General features: G+C 40.6%; 1 protein-coding gene, 2 long non-coding RNA genes and 2 pseudogenes across 3 annotated transcripts; 4 read left to right on the plus strand and 1 right to left on the minus strand.

The window, feature by feature from the left end:
- Positions 1-1612: 1612 nt before the first annotated feature.
- On the plus strand, positions 1613-3515 carry LOC146692434 (uncharacterized). The gene is made up of 2 exons (XR_014915191.1): positions 1613-2701; positions 2776-3515. It is a non-coding gene; the product is annotated as an uncharacterized LOC146692434 (long non-coding RNA).
- A 1946-nt stretch (positions 3516-5461) lies between these two features.
- LOC146692435 (uncharacterized) lies at positions 5462-6643 on the plus strand (annotated as a pseudogene).
- A 7526-nt stretch (positions 6644-14169) lies between these two features.
- LOC146692436 (cytochrome P450 2K1-like) lies at positions 14170-14840 on the plus strand (annotated as a pseudogene).
- Positions 14841-14963: 123 nt separating this feature from the next.
- LOC146692437 (uncharacterized) lies at positions 14964-15654 on the plus strand. Its single transcript, XR_014915192.1, has 3 exons — positions 14964-15027; positions 15392-15534; positions 15612-15654. It is a non-coding gene; the product is annotated as an uncharacterized LOC146692437 (long non-coding RNA).
- Positions 15655-18723: 3069 nt separating this feature from the next.
- LOC146692438 (uncharacterized) lies at positions 18724-20474 on the minus strand. The gene is made up of 5 exons (XM_085431147.1): positions 19998-20474; positions 19819-19908; positions 19699-19727; positions 19532-19579; positions 18724-19374 (listed from the first exon to the last, which is right to left on the minus strand). The coding sequence occupies exons 1-5, from the start codon at positions 20296-20298 to the stop codon at positions 19255-19257; spliced, it is 588 nt and encodes a 195-aa protein (XP_085287273.1). The 5' UTR covers positions 20299-20474; the 3' UTR covers positions 18724-19254.
- Positions 20475-20745: the final 271 nt, after the last annotated feature.

Consider the following 20745-nt stretch of genomic DNA (forward strand, 5'->3'; position numbering starts at 1 on the left):
GGCAGAGTGGGGAGGCAGAAAATCAAAGAAGAGGTCAGAGCATGGTGTCGTGGAGAACTGGACTGCAGAGTGTGCTCAAAGTTTTGAGGCATTAAAGACTAAACTGACAACAGCACCAGTGCTTGCTTATGCAGATTTCTCTTTGCCTTTTATTTTAGAAGTGGATGCCAGCCATGCCGGCCTAGGGGCAGTGCTTTCCCAGGAGCAGGGAGGTAAGGTGAGGCCAATAGCCTATGCCAGTCGGGGTTTGAGGCCCACTGAGCGCAATATGCTAAATTATAGCTCAATGAAGCTGGAGTTTTTGGCACTTAAGTGGGCCATGACTGAGAAATTTAGAGAGTACTTGTTGGGCCACAAGTGTATTGTTTACACCGACAACAATCCTCTTAGTCACTTGTCTTCTGCTAAACTTGGGGCTACTGAACAGCGCTGGGCAGCTCAGCTCGCTTCGTTTGACTTTGACTTAAAGTACAGGTCAGGAAGGAGTAATAAGAATGCAGACGCTTTATCTCGCCAGCATCCACCTGATCCTCAGGAGATTAAAGCCATGGTTCCTGGTACAGCCTTGCCTGGACCTCTTCAACAAGCCTTGCGGCTGGGACCAGCTGAGGTATCACAAGCTGCCATTACAGTTTTGCCCCATCTCACTACTCCTGATCTTCATACCCTCCAACAGGTCGACTCAGTGATAAAGGAGATCTTGGTGTTCTGGAGACGGAAGCAGCGACCCAGCTTTGAGGAGCGGCAGCAGCTTGCTCCACTTGCTCTGGTGCTGCTACGACAATGGGATCGTCTGATTGAAAGGGAAGGAGTTCTGTATCGTCAGGTTCATCGCCCTGACGGTGCCGAGGTGGTACTTCAGCTTTTGCTGCCTAGTGCACTAATTGAGCAGGTGTTGACTCATGTTCATCAGGAGCACGGCCATCAAGGTGTGGAAAGGACCCTAGCGCTTCTCCGCTCACGGTGCTATTGGCCAGGTATGTCTGCTGAGGTAGCTCGTTGGTGTCAGAGATGCGAACGTTGCCAAGTTGCAAAAGACACCCAACCAGCAGCTCAAAGTTTCATGGGACATTTGTTGGCTTCTCGACCAAATGAAATCTTGGCCATTGATTACACCTTGCTCGAACCTTCCCGGAATGGGCTGGAGAACGTTTTGGTGATGACTGATGTTTTCAGCAAATATACATTGGCTGTCCCCACTCCTGACCAATGTGCGGCTACAGTGGCCCAGGTTCTCGTGACTGAGTGGTTTTCGAAGTTTGGTGTACCAGCGCGTATCCATTCTGATCAGGGTCGTAACTTTGAAAGCTCCCTGATCCAGCAGCTCTGCAGGTTTTATGGTATCGAGAAGTCCCACACTACTCCTTATCATCCGGCTGGAAATGGTCAGTGTGAACGTTTTAATAGGACTTTGCACAATTTGTTGCGGACCCTGCCAGTATCCAGAAAAAGAGACTGGAATGTATGTTTGCCCCAGTTACTCTACTGTTATAATACCACTCCCCATCAGGCTACTGGGGAAACCCCATTCTTATTGATGTTTGGGCAAGAACCCAGGTTGCCAGTGGACTTTCTGTTGGGCAGAGTACCGGACCCCATCAGTGGAGAGGTGCACGAGTGGATTCAGGAGCATCAAGCCCGGCTACAGGTTGTACATGAAGGAGCCAAGGAACGATTGCAATTGGCTGCCGACCGCAGAAAGAGGCACCATGATAAAAAGGTGAAAGAGGCACCATTGAACAATGGCCAGTTGGTGTTCCTGCGCGATCTGAGTGGAAGAGGGAGATGTAAAATCCAAGATCGATGGAAACCCGTGGTATATAGAATCCTGAAGGCACCTAAAGGAGGTGGGGCAGTATATACCATTGCACCTGCAGATGATCCCAGCAGTGTGAAGCATGTTCATCGTACCTTGTTGAAGGCTGTGGTAACGGCAGCTACACCATCAGAAGGGCCTGCTCCAAGCAGTAGCTTACATGGCCCAGAAATATCCTCCCCAGAACCAGGACATGACTCATCACGTGACAGTGACCTGTTATTCCTGAGCATAGGAGCTCCTCAAGTAAATGTTTCACCATCTTACAGCCCAGTGGCAGTGATTCCAAGTAGCCCTGAGTTGTTGCTTCCACCAGAAGACCGAACTTCCGATGTTCCAGCCACTTGTACAGTTACTCCGAGTGTAGCACCAGTTCCATCTAGCTCTCTTCCTGCTCCCTCTACGAGTTCTGATACAAGAAATGTGGTGGTGCGAAAAACAACCCGGTCCACAGCTGGCCAGCATTCAAACATCCATCATCTCCCAAGACCAACAGGGGAGGTGGCACAAGGGGCTGCTAACTCTATTTCTGAGCCTAGGGTACATGCTGTCTCTGCATTTTTTAGGCCTTGGGACTAATCTGGGTGTCTTTGTAATTCATCGTCGGGGCGACGATGCAAGAAGGAGGGGTAGAATGTGGCAGGATGAATGTTATCCCGCGGTCCAACCCACTTTCAGCCTGGCCCATTAGGGGGCGCTGGTATAAATAGTGGCCATTTGAGTGTCTCTGTATTGCTTGCCTGTGATCTCCTTTTTGGTCACCTGACTTCCTCGGTGTGGTAGAGATCGTTTGTGGGTTACTCTAAAGTCTCCATCGCGGCTGGTCGTAGCTATAGAAGCTTCCTCTGAGCTATTCTGCTTACATTCTATGACCCGGCTTACTTGGTACGTAATCAACTTTTGTTACGCTCTCTGCCTTCTATTGTTCTTTTATAGTAATTATTTATTATGTTTCGCAGGAAGTGTGGGCCTTTTGCGCCAAGCTACGTGAACTGAAGTGCTGCTGTTTTGCCTTGCTGTGCTTTTACCGTCTGTTCCCGTTGTGAGAATTCTTTCCCTGCTGCTGTCAGCTTTTACAGTGGACGTCGGCGTGGACAACGGCCATATGCATGCCGGTTATCGGAGTCAGCTGGCGTGCATATTGATTGACTGTTAACTTATCGTCGTGTGGACGGCAAGTTGGAGCAGTACGGCGATTCCGTTTGCTCCAGATTTTAGAGTTTTATCCAGATTGTATGTTGTTTTATTGCTTTTGATTTGTAGTTTGGATTTTTGTTACACCACTGGTGGGAGGCCCTTTTTCTAGCTGTAGATCACCAGTGTGGTCCTGCAGTTGGGTTATCCCCCGGTGCTACACATTAGTTTGTTGTAATATATTAAAATTTTCTTTGTTTCTTTTTATTCAGATGCGGAGTGCCGACGTGGAGGAGACTAGGGTGCCTTGGTGGTGGGATCCCTTGAGTGTACACACCTGCCTTGTTTAGTTTATTAGTGTGAGTGTGTGTGTGATAGTGTGTTGCACTTGTGTTTTGGGTGTGTTTTCTTTCTTTAGTTTGTGTGTGGCATCCCTGCCCCTCCACTGGTAAGCCTCAGCTCTGAATACCTTTTTAAGCATATTTGTACTTGAATATTTATGATTGTGCTTTTATATGGTGTTTTAAATAATTATTAATAAATTGTGAATTTGTTGATCATTGAACCTCGTCTCTGGACTGAGTATAGCGAACCTAAGTGCCTTTCTGGTGATTTAGTGTTACTTTCAGTATTCTCTGGGTGAAATTCCCAGGGTGGCGTTGTCTTTTTAAAACTGCAAAGAGTGTTTACTTTATACCCCATCCTCGTCTCGCCACATTTGGTATGAAGATAATGATCCCGACCAAGGTATTTGTGACTATAGAATGAGGGTTCATGTTTTTGGGAATAGCCCTTCCCCAGCTGTGGCTATTTATTGTATGAGGCATGCTGCAGTCAAGGGAGAAGAAGAGCACGGACATGATGCAAAGCAGTTTGTAATGAGACATTTTTATGTTGATGATGGTCTCACATCCACAGCAACAGTGGAAGAAGCTGTTGAGACTCTCACAAGCGCTCAAAAGATGCTGGCACAGTCAAACTTAAGGCTACATAAAATAGCCTCTAATGACCACAAAGTAGTGGAAGCGTTTCCTGCTGCTGAGAGAGCCAAGGATCTAAAAGACTTGGATTTAACGTCGGATGACATACCCCTGCAAAGGAGCTTGGGGGTACTGTGGAATCTTAAAAATGACTGTTTTAACTTTCACGTCACCACTGAACAAAAGCCGTTCACCAGGAGAGGTGTCTTGGCCACTGTTAACAGTCTGTATGACCCGCTGGGTTTCGTGTCACCCATCACAATGCAGGGAAAAGCTCTTCTCCGTGAATTGACCTCGGAGCAAAAGGACTGGGATGAATCACTTCCTGCAGAAAGAGAAGATGAATGGAGCAAATGGAGAAGCTCATTGAAGGATCTTGAGTGGCTACAGATACCGAGGTGCTACCTCCCATTCTCCCAGGCCATTGCTGTGAAAAAAGAACTGTGCATATTTTCAGATGCCTCCAATATGGCTATAGGAGCAGTGGCATATCTGAGAGCTCTTGATGGTGAAGGTCAGTGGCACTCAGGTTTCATCATGGGCAAGTCCAAAGTAGCCCCAAGACCCGCCCACACTGTTCCTAGATTGGAGTTATGTGCAGCAGTGTTAGCTGTAGAGATGTACGAACTCATTAGAGATGAGATTGACATTGAAGTAGACACTGTCAGATTTTTCACAGACAGTAAAATCGTTCTTGGTTACATACACAACAACACAAAGAGGTTCTACACTTGGCTAACCGAGTGATTAGAACCAGGAAGACTACACATCCAGCACAGTGGTTTTACATAGCCACTAGTGACAATCCAGCAGACACAGCCACTAGACCAATTGCAGCTTCTGCATTGGCTTCTACGAACTGGTTTAGTGGTCCTTCCTTTTTGACACAACACGACATAGAGAAGTCTCACTGTGATGGTTTCACACTGATCGATCCTGACACAGATGCAGAGATCAGACCTGATATAACAAGTTTTGTTACCAAAGCCTCAGTAACACAGCTAGAGCCATGCCGTTTTGAAAGATTCTCTCTCTCTGGATGAGATTGTGTCGCACTATTGCATCACTAAAGCGTGTGGCAGCATCATTCAAGAAAACAAACACAGAAGGTAAAGGCTGGAAGTGTTTCAGTGAAACTAACACCGCAGATGAAGTGTCTAAAGCAGCAAAGTTCATCATTCACACAGTACAAAGTGAAACGTTCAAAGAAGAGTACAGATGCATAAAAGAAAATCAGCCACTTCCAAAACAAAGCTGTCTTCAAAGGTTAAATCCAGTTATTGATGAAGATGGGCTCCTCAGACTAGGGGGTCGATTGGCACCTGACAAAAGATGAGAAACATCCACTCATTATCCCAAATGCTCATCATATAGCCATCCTTCTTATTAGATACTATCATGAGAAGGTAGCACATCAGGGGCGTCACCTAACAGAAGGAGCTCTCAGAGGTGCTGGATTTTGGATTATTGGCAGTAAACAGCTCGTCTCTTCTGTTATTTACAAGTGTGTCGAAAGCTTTGATGACGACTTCAGACCCAAAAGATGGCAGATTTACCCGTGGACAGGCTGACACCAATGCCACCGTTCACTAGTGTAGGACTGGATGTCTTTGGACCCTGGACGGTCACCACATGTCGCACCAGAGGAGGGAGTGCAGACAGTAAACGCTGGGCTGTGCTTTTCACCTGCATGTCCACGAGAGCTGTGCACATTGAGCTCATTGAAACAATGTCAACATCCAGCTTCATCAATGCGCTAAGGAGATTTTTCTGCATCCGTGGACCTGCTCAAATACTCACATCTTATAGAGGTACAAATTTTGTTGGAGCATGCAATGAGTTGCAAATTGATCACAAGGACACAGAACTAAACTCATACCTGCAAGAGAAAGGATGCACATGGCTGTTTAATCCCCCACACTCGTCACACATGGGTGGATCATGGGAGAGACTTATTGGAGTTGCAAGGCGCATCCTAGATGGTATTCTGTTGAAAGCCGTACATGTCCAACTATCGCATGAAATGTTAAGTACATTCATGGCAGAAGTAATGGCAATAATGAATGCAAGACCACTTGTACCAGTCTCAACAGATCCAGACAAACCAAACCTTCTCACTCCAGCAATGCTCCTACACAAAAGGTCAATGCATTATCTGCACCAACAGGAAGCTTTGGACCGCCAGACCTCTACTCAAAGCAATGGAAGCAAGTACAGTGTTTGGCAGACTGCTTTTGGAAACAGTGGAAAAGTGAATATCTTTCAACACTACAGCAAAGGAGAAAATGGACTGATGATAAAACAAACATAAAAGTTGGTGATGTTGTGTTATTGAAAGATGCTCTCGCACACAGAAATGACTGGTCCATGGGAAAAGTTGTAAGAACATTTGAGAGCAAGGACAATAAGGTTCGAAAAGCAGAAGTAAAGACTGTGAAGGATGGAAATGAATAAGTGTTTTTGAGACCCATCGCTGATATGGTTTTGCTTTTATCAAGTGATATATATAAGTGTTTGAAATAGCCCTAAACTGTTCAAAATGTTTATTAGAAAAGTTTGTTGTAATGGCACAATTATATTGTACCAGGCGAGGAGTGTTCTGCCTTTTATAACTTAAATTGGATATTATAGTTGTAAACGGCCCTAGAGCTCCCTCTAGTGGCTGCTTTGTAATATGGGTTTGGTTACTTTGGGAAGGGGAAAAAATGAGAACGTGAAGAAGAAATAAAAGATGGCGGAAAGTGATACCGTAATGTTCTAAGCTGATACGGACCTTAAAATGTTGTTTCCTTGGACAAGATATGTTTGTATGTATGAGTGTCGTGTTGTGGAAGTTTTCTATTTAAATAAAGCCTGCAGATGAGCGGTGAGCGGTAGCTAACATTTTTTAATCCAAACACACAAAGAACATACAACCAAGCTTGATGGAGAGCCTACATGACCACGGGGCAGGGTCAGCAGAGTCTCACTGAGCCTAGCATGGCTCTTAGTTAAATACCTTCTCCAGGAACAAAAGGCAGTACACAGCTGTTTCACACCTTAAGGTTCACACTCCCTTGCTACTTCCCAGAGTCCTCGAAGAGACAAAAGACTGGTCCTCTGGAGTTCCTGTTTCCCCCAACATCCTTACTACACCCCCTACCATTTGTCTTAAGTATGAGTGTCAGACATGTTAAAATCCAGTGGCACCAAGGCATTACAATAATGTGATTAATAGATAAGTGAAAGAAATTCCTATACAGTCGATAAAATAATTATTATCTTTTGTTTTGTGTAAAAATGGTACGATAATTTGTACATTTGAAAGTTTTATCTTGTTAGCTTGCAGTAAGAGTGTAACAAGCTAGTTTACAATGTTAGTTAGCTAATACAGTATTTTGTACTTTCAGTTTTACGATGGTCATAGAGAAGGCAATGGTCAGAGGCCATTCTTCAATAAGTCAGCGCAAAAAGGAAAATAAGTCTGGTTATTGGAGCATCATTATCTCGCTGTCTAGCTGGTGAAACTAAGAGACTCAGGGCGAGGACAGCATAATATCATTCACCACTTTAATAGCAGCAGTTATTGTGTTGTGTTGTTTTCTGAATCTTGACTAATGTTGGAAAAGAAAAAAAAAGGATTGTAAAAAAATATTGTAGTTGTTCACTACTAAACTAAGCTAATTTAGATATGGCGCTATAGTTATTACAGTTTTTTCTGATTGCTTAAGCACATTTTTTGTAACTATTGGCTAATTTTGCAAAACTCTTCACACAAATAAGAAAACCTGTCACCCAATAATCAAAACATTGTAGTTCTCTTGCAAAAGCAAACACAGCTAGATTAACTCTTCACACCTTCGTAAAAATGGTGTTTCCGTATCAAACAGTACACACAAGCCATCATCTACTAAGCACACAATGCGCCAACTGCACACTGATGGTATGAATACAAAACACATCTGGCTTTTGCTTCCTCTGTGCACAAGGTAGGCTATGTCAGTTTGAGCTACTTCTGTCATAGATCCATAAGCATAGAGGAATCCAAACTTCAAGTACTGGTGTTTATTCACACACATCAAAACAAACACAAGTGTTTATTTCCAAGTATAGGATTATTTGCAATCGCCATAATGACTATATGGGTTACTTGGTCTGCAGTGAACATGCTTCCTCTGCCCCCAGCATCTGGTCATCTAGCAATTCTGTAAAGTAACAATTTCAGTATTTTTACATCAATGGTATTGGTGTGTTTCTCATTGGCATATGGCAGTGCTACAAATCTTTGTGCGAAGTGACTGTACTAACCGATTCTCATTTCAAGATGTCCTTATGGTACTTGCTACAGTGTAGCGGCTCGAGTTAGGCTGGACCCGTTGGCCAGCTACCCTCAGGGTCATTCCACGGTTGATTACATGGTCCACTATTGTAGCTCTGATGTCATCAGCAATTCTATTTCTTACTCTTCCTACCCTTCCTCTCCCCCCTCCTCATCTTCCTCTCCCCCCTCCTCGTCTTCCTCTTGCTCCTCCTTGTCCTTGTTGTCCTCTTCATCCTACTTCTTCACCTCCACGTCCTCTTCCTCGGCCTCCTCTACTTCTCACTCTTTCTGCTCCCTCCATTGTACTCCGCACACACAGCTTACCTGTATTATAGTGCTTAGGCTGATTGCAAAGTGGACTAATTATCTAAAAAAGTTTTCACATGTGAAAGTGTGCCAGACAGTTGGCAAATTAGTGTTAATGATAGCCATACATGTGTATACTTTTGCTAGGAGTGTGTTGGAAATTTGGTAATTGAGTGTTGTGCAGTGAATTGTGCCTACAGTTTTGCAAAGTGTGTGTTACAAAATTGCAAACTGAGTGCAAAGCAGTTTTTGTGCTTTTAGTTTTGCAAACTCAGTGAGTGGTTTTGCTATAAGTCTGAATAGTTTTAGAGATTGTGCTACAGGAATCACAGTTAGGGTTTAAGCATTCAGAAAAAACTGTAATTGATTTATTTGTTCTGTATGACTGGTTTATTTCCCTGTACTCTCACCTCCCAAAGAGCTCGGGGGCTAGAAAAAAATCAATCTGTAATGCTTCAAAATTCTGTTAAGACAAAATGCTTCATTGTTCTTGTGCTTATTTTATCTGGAAATGTACAACCTAACCCTGATCCAGATTGCAAATGTTTGAGTACTCCCTTTGATTTTAAAGCTAGATATTATTCATTTAAATGTTAGAAGTCTTCTTCCTAAAAATAATTTTAAAAAATTGGGAGAAAGCATTGGATACTGATATTCTTTTGTTATCTGACACCTGGGCTAATAAATCAATTACTGACGAAGATATTGCAGCAAAGCATTACAACCTTTATCGTTGTGAATGCCCAAAGTAAGGTGGTGGTGTTGCAATTTATGTTAAAAACAGATTCCACAGTACTTTTCAATCATCAGTGTCTGTTTGAGAGGAATTTGAATTTCTTGCCCTCAAGCTCCAACTTTTCAAGGGCCATTTACAGTTTTTGCTCGTTGCTTGAACACTATAAACCCATGCTTAGACTAAAGTAACACAACTTGAAGCTTTTGTTACCATACCTCAAACACATGTACCCATACCTTAAACAAAAGTGCTGCTTTGCACTCTGGTTGCAATTATGCAACACACTTACTCCTTTATGCAACACACATGGTCCTGCATGCTACACTCTATTTCATACATAAGACACTTCGTTCAAAAATGAAATTTCAGGGTGCCATTTGGAAAACACATGTATCCAAAATACAAAACACATCGGGTAATTGCAACCACTCAAATACACACCTGAAGGCACTTACTTGCAAAACTGAACACCAATTAGCCAACTACAAAAAGCCCTCAGTTTAGCCATTTCAAGAACTTTGCAAGCATGGATGGAGGGAGAGCAAGAGGAAGAGGAGGAGGAGGTCAAAGAGGCCATGCACGGACCCATATTTCTGATGATATAAGAGCAACTTTGGTGGACCATGTCATCAACCACGGCCTGACTATGAGGGAAGCTGGGCAGAGAGTCCACCCACATCTAAGCCGCTTCACAGTGGCATCTGTAATAAGAAAATTCCGACTAGAAAACAGGTCTGTCTTCATCTCACTGCCTTCTACTCTACTCAGATGGTTTTCATAGTACTGTTCTACAGTTACCATATCAAGTGTACAGGGTATTGCAGGGTGCTAATGCTCCTTTTGCAGCCAAAGTGGTAGTTTCTGTGAAACATACCATGATTACTTATATTGAAGTAGTGTTGTACAGTGGATGATACAGTATATACAGTAAAGTACTGTAAGAAAAATAAGCAAACCGATGACAATATGTGGTTGTATTTCTCTAGAATGACTCGAAGACCTTCTGGGGGAGGACGCCAATGCCTGTTCACACAACGGCAGGAACTTGCTGTTGTGGACCTAGTGAGGGCAGACAATGCCATCCGTCTCCACCAGCTACGACGGAAAATACTTGCAGACAGGCGAGTGTTCAGCAACATAGACCATGTGAGCATCACCACCATCAGACGCATCTTGGGAAAACACAGCATCACCATGAAGCAGCTCTACAGAGTCCCATTTGAGAGGAACAGTGACGGGGTCAAAGGACTTCGAGCTGAATATGTACCAATATGCCTTCTGAATGAACAATGGAAATCAAAGACTGCAGTGCTTTATATAAAGTAGACTAGTGTGTTCCCCCTGCTCTGTAAGTGTTTGCATATGATGCAAGTATGTGTCATTTTGTCAACAGAGTTACATTTTGACAAAGGAATGTTAGGTTTTGATAGCAGAGTTTAGGTTTTGAGAGTAGAGTTTCAATTTGGTGCAGATGTGAATGGTATATTTCCCAGTGTTGTGTCATGTTTACTTGTGTTTAGGGTTTTGGCACAATGAGCAAAGTTTTGCAAAATGTGTTCAGGCAACGGGCAAAAACTGTAATTAGTATTGTAGATTCTTATAGATCCGTCTCGGCAAATAATGAGGCTTTAATTTAGTGATAAATTGTCTATTTTAGTGTAGATTCTAATGAAATCTTAATTTTAAATGGGAGTGGTTGTCTTCTGCATCGGACAGCTTTACAGTTTTTTCTGAATGCTTAAACCCTAACTGTGATTCCTGTAGCACAATCTCTAAAACTATTCAGACTTATAGCAAAACCACTCACTGAGTTTGCAAAACTAAAAGCACAAAAACTGCTTTGCACTCAGTTTGCAATTTTGTAACACACACTTTGCAAAACTGTAGGCACAATTCACTGCACAACACTCAATTACCAAATTTCCAACACACTCCTAGCAAAAGTATACACATGTATGGCTATCATTAACACTAATTTGCCAACTGTCTGGCACACTTTCACATGTGAAAACTTTTTTAGATAATTAGTTCACTTTGCAATCAGCCTAAGCACTATAATACAGGTAAGCTGTGTGTGCGGAGTACAATGGAGGGAGCAGAAAGAGTGAGAAGTAGAGGAGGCCGAGGAAGAGGACATGGAGGTGAAGAAGTAGGATGAAGAGGACGACAAGGACAAGGAGGAGCAAGAGGAAGATGAGGAGGGGGGAGAGGAAAATGAGGAGGGGGGAGAGGAAGGGTAGGAAGAGTAAGAAATAGAATTACTGATGACATCAGAGCTACAATAGTGGACCATGTAATCAACCGTGGAATGACCCTGAGGGTAGCTGGCCAACGGGTCCAGCCTAACTCGAGCCGCTACACTGTAGCAAGCATCATAAGGACATCTTGAAATGAGAATCAGTTAGTACAGTCACTTCGCACAAAGATTTGTAGCACTGCCATATGCCAATGAGAAACACACCAATACCATTGATGTAAAAATACTGAAATTGTTACTTTACAGAATTGCTAGATGACCAGATGCTGGGGGCAGAGGCAGCATGTTCACTGCAGACCAAGTAACCCATATAGTCATTATGGCGATTGCAAATAATCCTATACTTGGAAATAAACACTTGTGTTTGTTTTGATGTGTTTGAATAAACACCAGTACTTGAAGTTTGGCTCCCTCTATGCTTATGGATCTATGACAGAAGTATGAGCTCAAACTGACATAGCCTACCTTGTGCACAGAGAAAGCAAAAGCCAGATGTGTTTTGTATTCATACCATCAGTGTGCAGTTGGCGCATTGTGTGCTTAGTAGATGATGGCTTGTGTGTACTGTTTGATACGGAAACACCACTTTTACGAAGGTGTGAAGAGTTAATCTAGCTGTGTTCGCTTTTGCAAGAGAACTACAATGTTTTGATGATTGGGTGACAGGTTTTCTTATTTGTGTGAAGAGTTTTGCAAAATTAGCCAATAGTTACAAAAAATGTGCTTAAGCAATCAGAAAAAACTGTAAATCAGACTGTGGCAGAGGTGTGGTCTTTGACTTCGCTGCAGGGGAGGGGTGGTGCAGCAGGCTCAAGGGGCAGTGCCAGAGAGGCTGGTGGACAACTGTACGTTATTGTGTAATCACATCTCACCCCTTTTACAGTGACGCTGGGACCCGGAGTGAGGTACTGATGTCAGCTAGGAAGCTCGGCAGCTGTGGTCGTGACAACAATGCAAGTCAAAAAATGCTCTTGTTGCTAATAAAAATCATTACACACTGTGCCAAGCTGTCTAGACTCGTGACTGGGGTTACACAGATAACATGAGTTTGAAAAACTTCTAAAAGCTATAAGATCCGATTTTGTGCCCTTTGAGATGACTAAAAAAATATTGCTCATCTTGCTCTCCAGACTGTTCTGTAACAGCAATCTGGCGAGGAAAGAGCAGCTAACTGGTCCAGTGGGAATGTGGTGTGGCGGTTAGCTGGATAACTCGAAGCCAGTCAGTTAAGTTGATCAACAGACCTTTATTTGACATTAGCAACATAAGACCATACAAGCCAGGTCTCCACGGCTCTACTCCGTCCGTACATACATGTGAGGGGATAGGTAGTCGCTGGCACCAGCCTGTTACAATGGCAAGGTCTCTCTCGGAACAGACACACTAGCAGCATGTAATGGTTGCCACACTATACTCACACACACTAGGAGGACTCTCCCAACGATTACAATAGTAGGGCAACCCCTCCTAGTGGTGCTGTAACACAGTAAGGGTTGTTACAGTTCATGCACCTCAGATGGACAGAGAGCTGCCAATAAAGTCAATAAAACACAGAGCTGCTGAGAATAACGTGCGGATAGACATGTAGCATGAAGAAAATACCTGTGAAATCTACTCTAGTGCATTTACAAAGCTACTAAATTGCTACTTTTAAAAATGTACTTAAATGTTTTCAGAGTTTTAGAAATTTTTCATTTTATGCCTGGTTTGCGATGAGATGAAACAAGACTCAAATGCAGTAAAATAATTTTCAGTGAAAAATTTTCAACAACGATGATCTGAAAACTACTGGCAGCCACCAATGTTACCCCTCAACCTCTTAGTAGGCACACCTCTGGTATCAATTTTATAATCCTACGTCATCTCATTCTTGAGTTGTTGCATTCAAAAGATTTTAAGAAAAACTCTGACTTTTCTTTTCAACCTTGAAGTCGAGGTCACTGAGATTCAAACTCGTCCACGAATCTTAGGAGCTGATCCTATGATCTAAATTTCAAAATCCTATTGCATTTTGTTGAAAAGTAATTTTTTGACATCTACAAAATTTTCAGAAAACTCATCCAAGATTTATTGTACATACGGCTACGGTATTGAGTTCAAAATCTTCTTGAGTTATGGCTTTCATGATTTTTTCAGAAAACTTGACCTCTGAACTTTATGTCAAAGTCACTGACATTTACACTCACCTGAAATCTTTAGTAGCTACACCTATCGTATCAACTTGAAGCTCCTATGTTGCCTTGTTTTCAAGTAAACACATTCACAAACTTAGGTGTCAATGTCACCTGCCTGAAATGTCACGCTGACATTTGAACCATCTGTCCCTCTTAAAGAACAACTAGTTATTTTTTTAAAGACATGCCCGTTTGTGTTTAAAGAACTAACAGATACAAATTAACTAAAAGACAGTGACACATTAATGGACATCTTGGGCTAAACTGATACAATGACAATAAACAACAGTCTAAGATGTAGAACACTAAGTGAATGTGTCAATCATCCCCTGTTTCCTAATCAGTTAGCACAGACCAAAGTACAGTAATATGAGTTAGGTTTTCTGAACCGTGTCTCATTCCTATTGTGTTCATCATAACCCCCAGTCATCGTGTCTTTCAGTTCAAACTCATCTGTGTTTAAGCCATGGAGATATTACATGTTTTCCTCGAGTCCATTTATTCAGTTGTTTTACTTGCAGCTCTGACAGTCTTTCTACTGTTCTATTTACATTCCTCCAACATTTTTCACACCCAAAAGGATGGAAAAGAGCCTCCTGGACCCACACCACTTCCTTTAATTGGGAACCTGCTGCAGCTGGACCTGAAGAGAATATATGTGACGTTAGTGAATGTTACAGGGTCATACTGTAATGTATGATAAGCATGGATGGGTTAAGGTGTTTTTTTGTTATCCAAAAAATATGGATCAATTTTCACCATCTATCTGGGAACCAAAAAAGTAGTGTTCCTGTTAGGATACAACACAGTAAAGGAGGCACTTGTTGACTATGCTGAAGCATTTGGAGAAAGGGATCCAATACCAATTATGGATGAGCTATTTCGAGGACAGGGTGAGTAATTAAAAAGACAAGATTATGGCAAATACATTTCCTGTTGTGCATCATAATTTGAAAATATATATTGCCATGTGTATGTCATTGAAATTTGTTTTGATCAAATCAGGTATTGTATGGGCTAATGGTGAATCATGGAAAAAAGATGAGGCAGTTTACGATGATGAAGCTGAAGGACAAAATCATCGAGGAGTGTCATTACCTTTTGGAAGCTTTTAAACCCTTCAAAGGTAAAAGCTGATTAATGGCTGTGGAGAGAAAACAACTTCACTCCTTTAAATTTCGAGAAATTTAGTCAAAAAATAAAATTTCTCAAAGAAGTGATTTTTAACACCTTTTTCTGAATTTTAAAGGTTTTAAATGTCTTGAAGAATCTTAAAGAAGTTCCATCAGTTCAGGACCTCTTTAGGGGTCACTTCATTAAGAAGGTAAAATATATCAGAACACAAATGATGTGTTTATTGTATATTACAGCTTAACAAATGATCAGAGATTTGATTACTAAAACATCGTCACAGATGTGGAACAAAGCAGAGTGAAGGATTCTTCCTCTGATCAGTTAGTATGTGATTATCCAAATTATTATGAAAATCAACGTTTTATACACTCTTCAGTCTTCATCAATCAGTTATTTGCATTTTTAAGTTCTAAAAATGTTTTCATCCAAAACTTGTTTGTCCCAGATGCAATTTTACTTTTAAGTCGCATGTAAAAACAATATATGAGTTTTGTGTAATATTCTGTGAATATATATTAAAAAATGCAAGAAATAAAGGTTTGTGTATTCAACAGGGGACAGCTGTGTATCCTTTCCTGTTTTCTGTTCTGTCTGATGAGAGTAAATGGGAGAAACCGTACACTTTTTATCCGGAACACTTCCTGGACAAAGATGAAAAGTTTATCCAGCGTGATGCCTTCATGGTTTTTTTCTGCAGGTTTGTAATCAACTTCTTGTCAAGACCCAGTCTACTCACAGATATAATCTAGTATATTTTTTTGTTTTGTATTTCAGGTCGCAGGGTTTGTCCCGGAGCAAGGCTGGCCAGGATGGAAGTCTTCATCTTCTTCACCTTCCTTCTGCAGCACTTCCGAATTGCTCTGCCATCTGGGGTTTCAGATGATGAACTGCTTCTATCACCATCTGATAGCCTGATCCCTAACCCTTCAAATGTTAAACTGTGTGCTGTCCCCTTGTGAGACACAGTGGGCTGATGTAATTAATTCTAAACAAGAAATCATTTATATAAAAGAAGCTGCTAATGAAATAGGTAGAAGGGGTGGTGTTTCCTTGATTCTTCTTTAAGCAAGAAAAATCAGTTTGAGACTCCGAAAGAAACCTGCGGCACCACGAGGAGCTTTGTAAGGATATTTTTAATCTCCAGTGTTGTATTCATTTAATCAGGGTAATTCAGACATGCATCTGACTAGTGCATTCAGCATACCCACAATCTACAGATGATTCAGAAGATAGAAACCTCCGTTTGTTGTAAATACAATACTATGCATTTAGGCTTAACCCAAGTGTAGACAGTCAACTGACACACCAACATCTTCAGTTACACTGAAACAATCCATTCTAACTTTTGTCAGAGTCACACCTTTCCTTGACATTTTCCACTGAGGTTCAGAAAAAGTGTTTATGAAAAGATAAGATAGGATTTTCACTACTAATACAAACTAAACTGATCTCTTTCACAGTTTATTCCATTCATCTCATTCAAATTCTGTCCTTTGCATTGATGCAGTATAAACATTAATTCACACTTCACACTGAGTTTTCCTATTTTCTCTTCCAATGGTGATTGTGTATTTCTCCTGGCTCTCCTTACATTTTCCCTTCATGGCACATAGCGGCCCCTCCCTGAGCCTGGTTCTGCTGAAGATTACTTCTTGTTAAAAGAACTTCTTTTTTTTCTTCCTACCTCTGCCAAGTGCTGCCTATAGTTCATCGTTTGATTGCTGAGGTTTTACTTCATATGTGCATGCTTTACTATGTGTCAGCATAGATTTACACTTCTGCAAATCTAAACTGTGTTATATCCAAACTTTGTTACATAATATATAAAAGGAGTTGGCAACATATAAATGCAGCTGTGTGAAACTGAATTGAGTATTGAATTGTTAACATTGTTCACCCAGAACAACGTGTGTTCTATCTTGATTTTGTGTTTACAGTTTGGTTCTGAACTTATTTTGCATATTGTAATGATTACTATTTCAGCATCAGATCAGTCAGATCTATACGGTCTCTTTATAAAATGTACTGATTAAATCTAGCGGAGCATATACTGTTAAAGATTTTATAATGAAATATATATGCTTGTTATTCCCTCTTCCACATTATTACAAAAAATATGACATGTATTCTCTGTAGACACAGGAAGAAGCCTCCAGAAGAACCAGGCTCTGCTGTGACTGGTTGGGCTCACGGGAAGAAGAGAGCCAGAGATTAATAATAACCAATAATTAAATACAGAGAGGTGTATCAACACATAATGAGTGGAAAAGGTGACTGAAGAAGAAATATTCAGTGCAGCAGCCTACACCTATTCCAACATAACAAAGGGAGGATTCAGGGTCACCTGATCCTGTTAGGATGCCTGGGTCGTCGACCCAGGGTTTTTGAGTTTTTGATATTATTTATACTTCCTAGTTTTTGGTTTCTTTGAGTTCCGTCTTATGGCTTATGTCTCTGTCGTCTTTAGTTGCTCTGTCTCCCCTATCACCTGCATCCCCTTGTCTAGTTCGCGTCTATGTGTATCTTAAGTTCCTATATCCCCGTGTTCAGTCAGTGTTTGTGTCTGCCCTGTTCCCACGTCTCTGTTCCCTTTGTAGTGCCTGCATGTGAGTCTGTGTCTTTGTTCAGTCTGTGTTATGTGTTTCCTGTTTTACTTTGAAGGTCTCCGTCTTTTCTCAGTGTGTTCAGTTTATGCTTCTTTGGTCTCGTCAGTTCTGATTTGCCCCAGCTGTGTTTCCCTCCTGTTACCCATTCCCTGATTGCTCCCTCTGTGTATTTAAGCCCTGTGTTTCTCTGTGTCCGTGTCGTGATCTACTGTTTTCTTAGCTGTGTGTTCTGTCATTTCTCTAGTTTAAGTTTGTTTTGAGTTTTTTTAGTTTTGTTATATTTTGAGTATTAAATTAAAGCCTTTTTTGAGTTCAAGTCTGTCTCCGGAGTCTGCACCTTGGGTCCTATTCCTGCCTGCACACAGCCACACCTAACAGATCCAGCCCTAACTACATGCTTTGTCAAAAAGGAAAGTTGTAAGCCTAATCTTAAAAGCAGAGATAGTGTTTGCCTCCAAAATCAAATTGAAAGCTAGTTCCACAGAAGAGGAGCCTGAAAGATGAAGGCTTTGCCACCCATTCTAATTTTAAATACTCTAAGACCCACAAGAAGCCTGCAGTTTTAGAGTGAAGCGGTCTACTGGGTTATAAGATGAGGTGTTTAGATTGGGCCTGATTATTCAAGACCTTGTATGTGAAAATCATTGTTTTCAATATCTGTGTTTATTTGAAAAAAAAATGCTGAACATTAAAATGCTTTATTAAACTCAGAAAGAACATCATAACCAACAACACAAAACATTATTGATTAATATTTCTGATACATGAGAGATTGTGACTTCATGTACGAAAGTCACAGCATAAACCTGCGACAAAGTGAGATTAAATGGCAACTATGTGAATTAATCTTAAAAATAAAAAGATGCACCTGAAAGCATTTGCATATTGATTGTATATAACTGCATACTACTACTATTAAAAAATACAATATACTGCAATATAAGAAAGAAATTTTACAAATGTATACTTCATTAAGATTATGCTGGTCATAACTCTTGATGTCACAGTATTACAGCTATTACTATTACTGTATTTAATCTATTCGTAAATCTGAAAAATATAAAATAAATTAAAAAAACATTTTGGTTGATGTTTAAAAAAAGAATTAAGCACATTTTAATGTAAATGAAAATGTACTTTTAGATTGTTAATTAGATAAAACTAGACAAAAATAAATTATGAAGGTTATATAATGAATTTCAGGCATGATATTGAATATTACTAAATATTGAATAATATATACTACTGAAAATTAAATTTTACTAAGTAATACTACTAATACTTGTAACTATAACAAATAATTATGAATGCTTAAATATGAAAAAGGTCAGTGCAAATGTTAAGATGTGAATATGAAAAGCTAAAGACTGATTATCAAACGATATGTATGTATGGTATTTATGTAATGTAAGATAGGAAAAAAACACTGCAAAAACAGGGGTTAAAATATCTGGAATATATAACTGTTATGTAAAACAGCAGTCCCCAACCCACGGGCCTCGGACCGGTACCGGTCCGTGAGTCGTTTGGTACCGAGCCGCGAGAGTTGAGGCTCAGGTGTGAAATGTATAGTTTATGAATACATTTTCTTTTTTTCGGTACCGGTACTAGTTTTATTTTGTTGTATTTATCCGCGACACCTTAAAGGCTGGTCCGTGAAAATATTGTCGGGCATAAACCGGTCCATGGCGCAAAAAAGGTTGGAGACTGCTGATGTAAAAAACATAGCAGATATGCAGAAAATCTCTCTTAATGTAGTTAAACAAATGAAAAGTTTCATTTGCTAGTTTTCTCATTCGAATTCTGGACCATTAGATTCTTTTCATGGTGGCGTAGATGCTGCTGCTATCACTGGAAGCTGCAGAAGAGGCGTAGGAAACTCTGACTCTCCTGTTGGTCGCCACATCACCTTCCTGACGTTTACTGTGAGCCTGTGAGATAAGAGTAAGAAACGTAACAAATAAACACTTAAACACACTTAGAGAAAAAAATACATGTGCTCTGTCACCCGAGTAAAAAATACTTGTACTCAGTCTTGTACTTGTAAATATGAAACAAGCGTGAATTTGCACTGGTGCATAATCTCACCCTTTCTTGACTGGTTCCTGGTACATGGCAGTTGTCTGTGCTCATTTCCTGGACAAACATAGTTTAGTTTAAGTTTATTACTGAAAATGATGGATAGAGAAAATAAAAGAATTCACAAAAGTTGTCATTATTCTTTAAAACCCTGATTATTTAATTTGAAAACTCACAATGTTGCCACTTGTCGGTGATTTTTTCACTAAAAACATAGAAAAGGACACATTTCAGTTCAATACTGACTGACTTGTAAAAACATTTTTGTTTATAAATTGTAAATATACCATTCTTACGTTTACTTATTTTCCATATGACGATAGCAATCATTATAAACAGTACAGCAAACCCACCGGCTACAACGATCAGAATGATGTTGGACTGAACTGTAAAGTTCATAAGTGAAACAATGAAACATGACATTATTATGAATCAGAGCTCAGTATGTTGGCAGGATTTGAAAAACTGTACTGACCTGCATTTGGGCATTCTTGAGCTGCTCGAGCCGATTTAATTGTAGTTGTTGCTGTAGTTGATTCTGTCGTGTTTCTTGTCGTGTGTGATTTAGTTGAGGTTATTGTTGTAGTTGAATTAAATGTGGTTGTTTTCGTAGGTGATTTAATTGTGGTCACTGTTGTATTTGATGTAGTTATTCTTATTGTCCCCAGGGATATAGCTTTGGTTCTTATTACAATCGATGTAGTTGTATTTTTTGTCATCAGGGATTCAACAACTGTGGTTGTTGTTGTAACTGATTTAGTAAAGGTTGTTGTCATGGGTGATTTAGTTTTGGTTGTTGTTATAGTTGTTTTACTGTTGATGACTGTTGTTGAGGGTGATGTTGTTACAACTGCTGTTGTGGGTGCTTGAGTAGTTGTTGCGCTTGATATAGATCCTTCTGATTTGGGTTTTTCTGTAGTTGTTGATGATGCTGTTGTTCTTGTGCTTGCTGAGTCCTTTTCTAAAGATGTCAAGAATACCAGAAAAATAAAATCTCTGATATTTAGTTTTACAATCTAGGAATATGCAGATATGATTAAACCAGACAAAACTGTTTGTGTGTGTGTGTGTGTGTGTGTGTGTGTGTGTGTGTGTGTACTCACACATATATCTCTGCACCATAACTTTATACATATTTATGTATAAATATATTTGATACATACATATTTATTAGGGGTGCAACGATACACAAAATTCACGGTTCGGTTCGGTTCGATACTTTG

This window comes from Copadichromis virginalis, linkage group LG15 (assembly GCF_057382275.1).
Source record: "Copadichromis virginalis isolate Kocher_CV1m ecotype Utaka linkage group LG15, C_Virginalis_male_GT1.1, whole genome shotgun sequence".
NCBI classification, from domain to species: Eukaryota; Metazoa; Chordata; class Actinopteri; order Cichliformes; family Cichlidae; genus Copadichromis; species Copadichromis virginalis.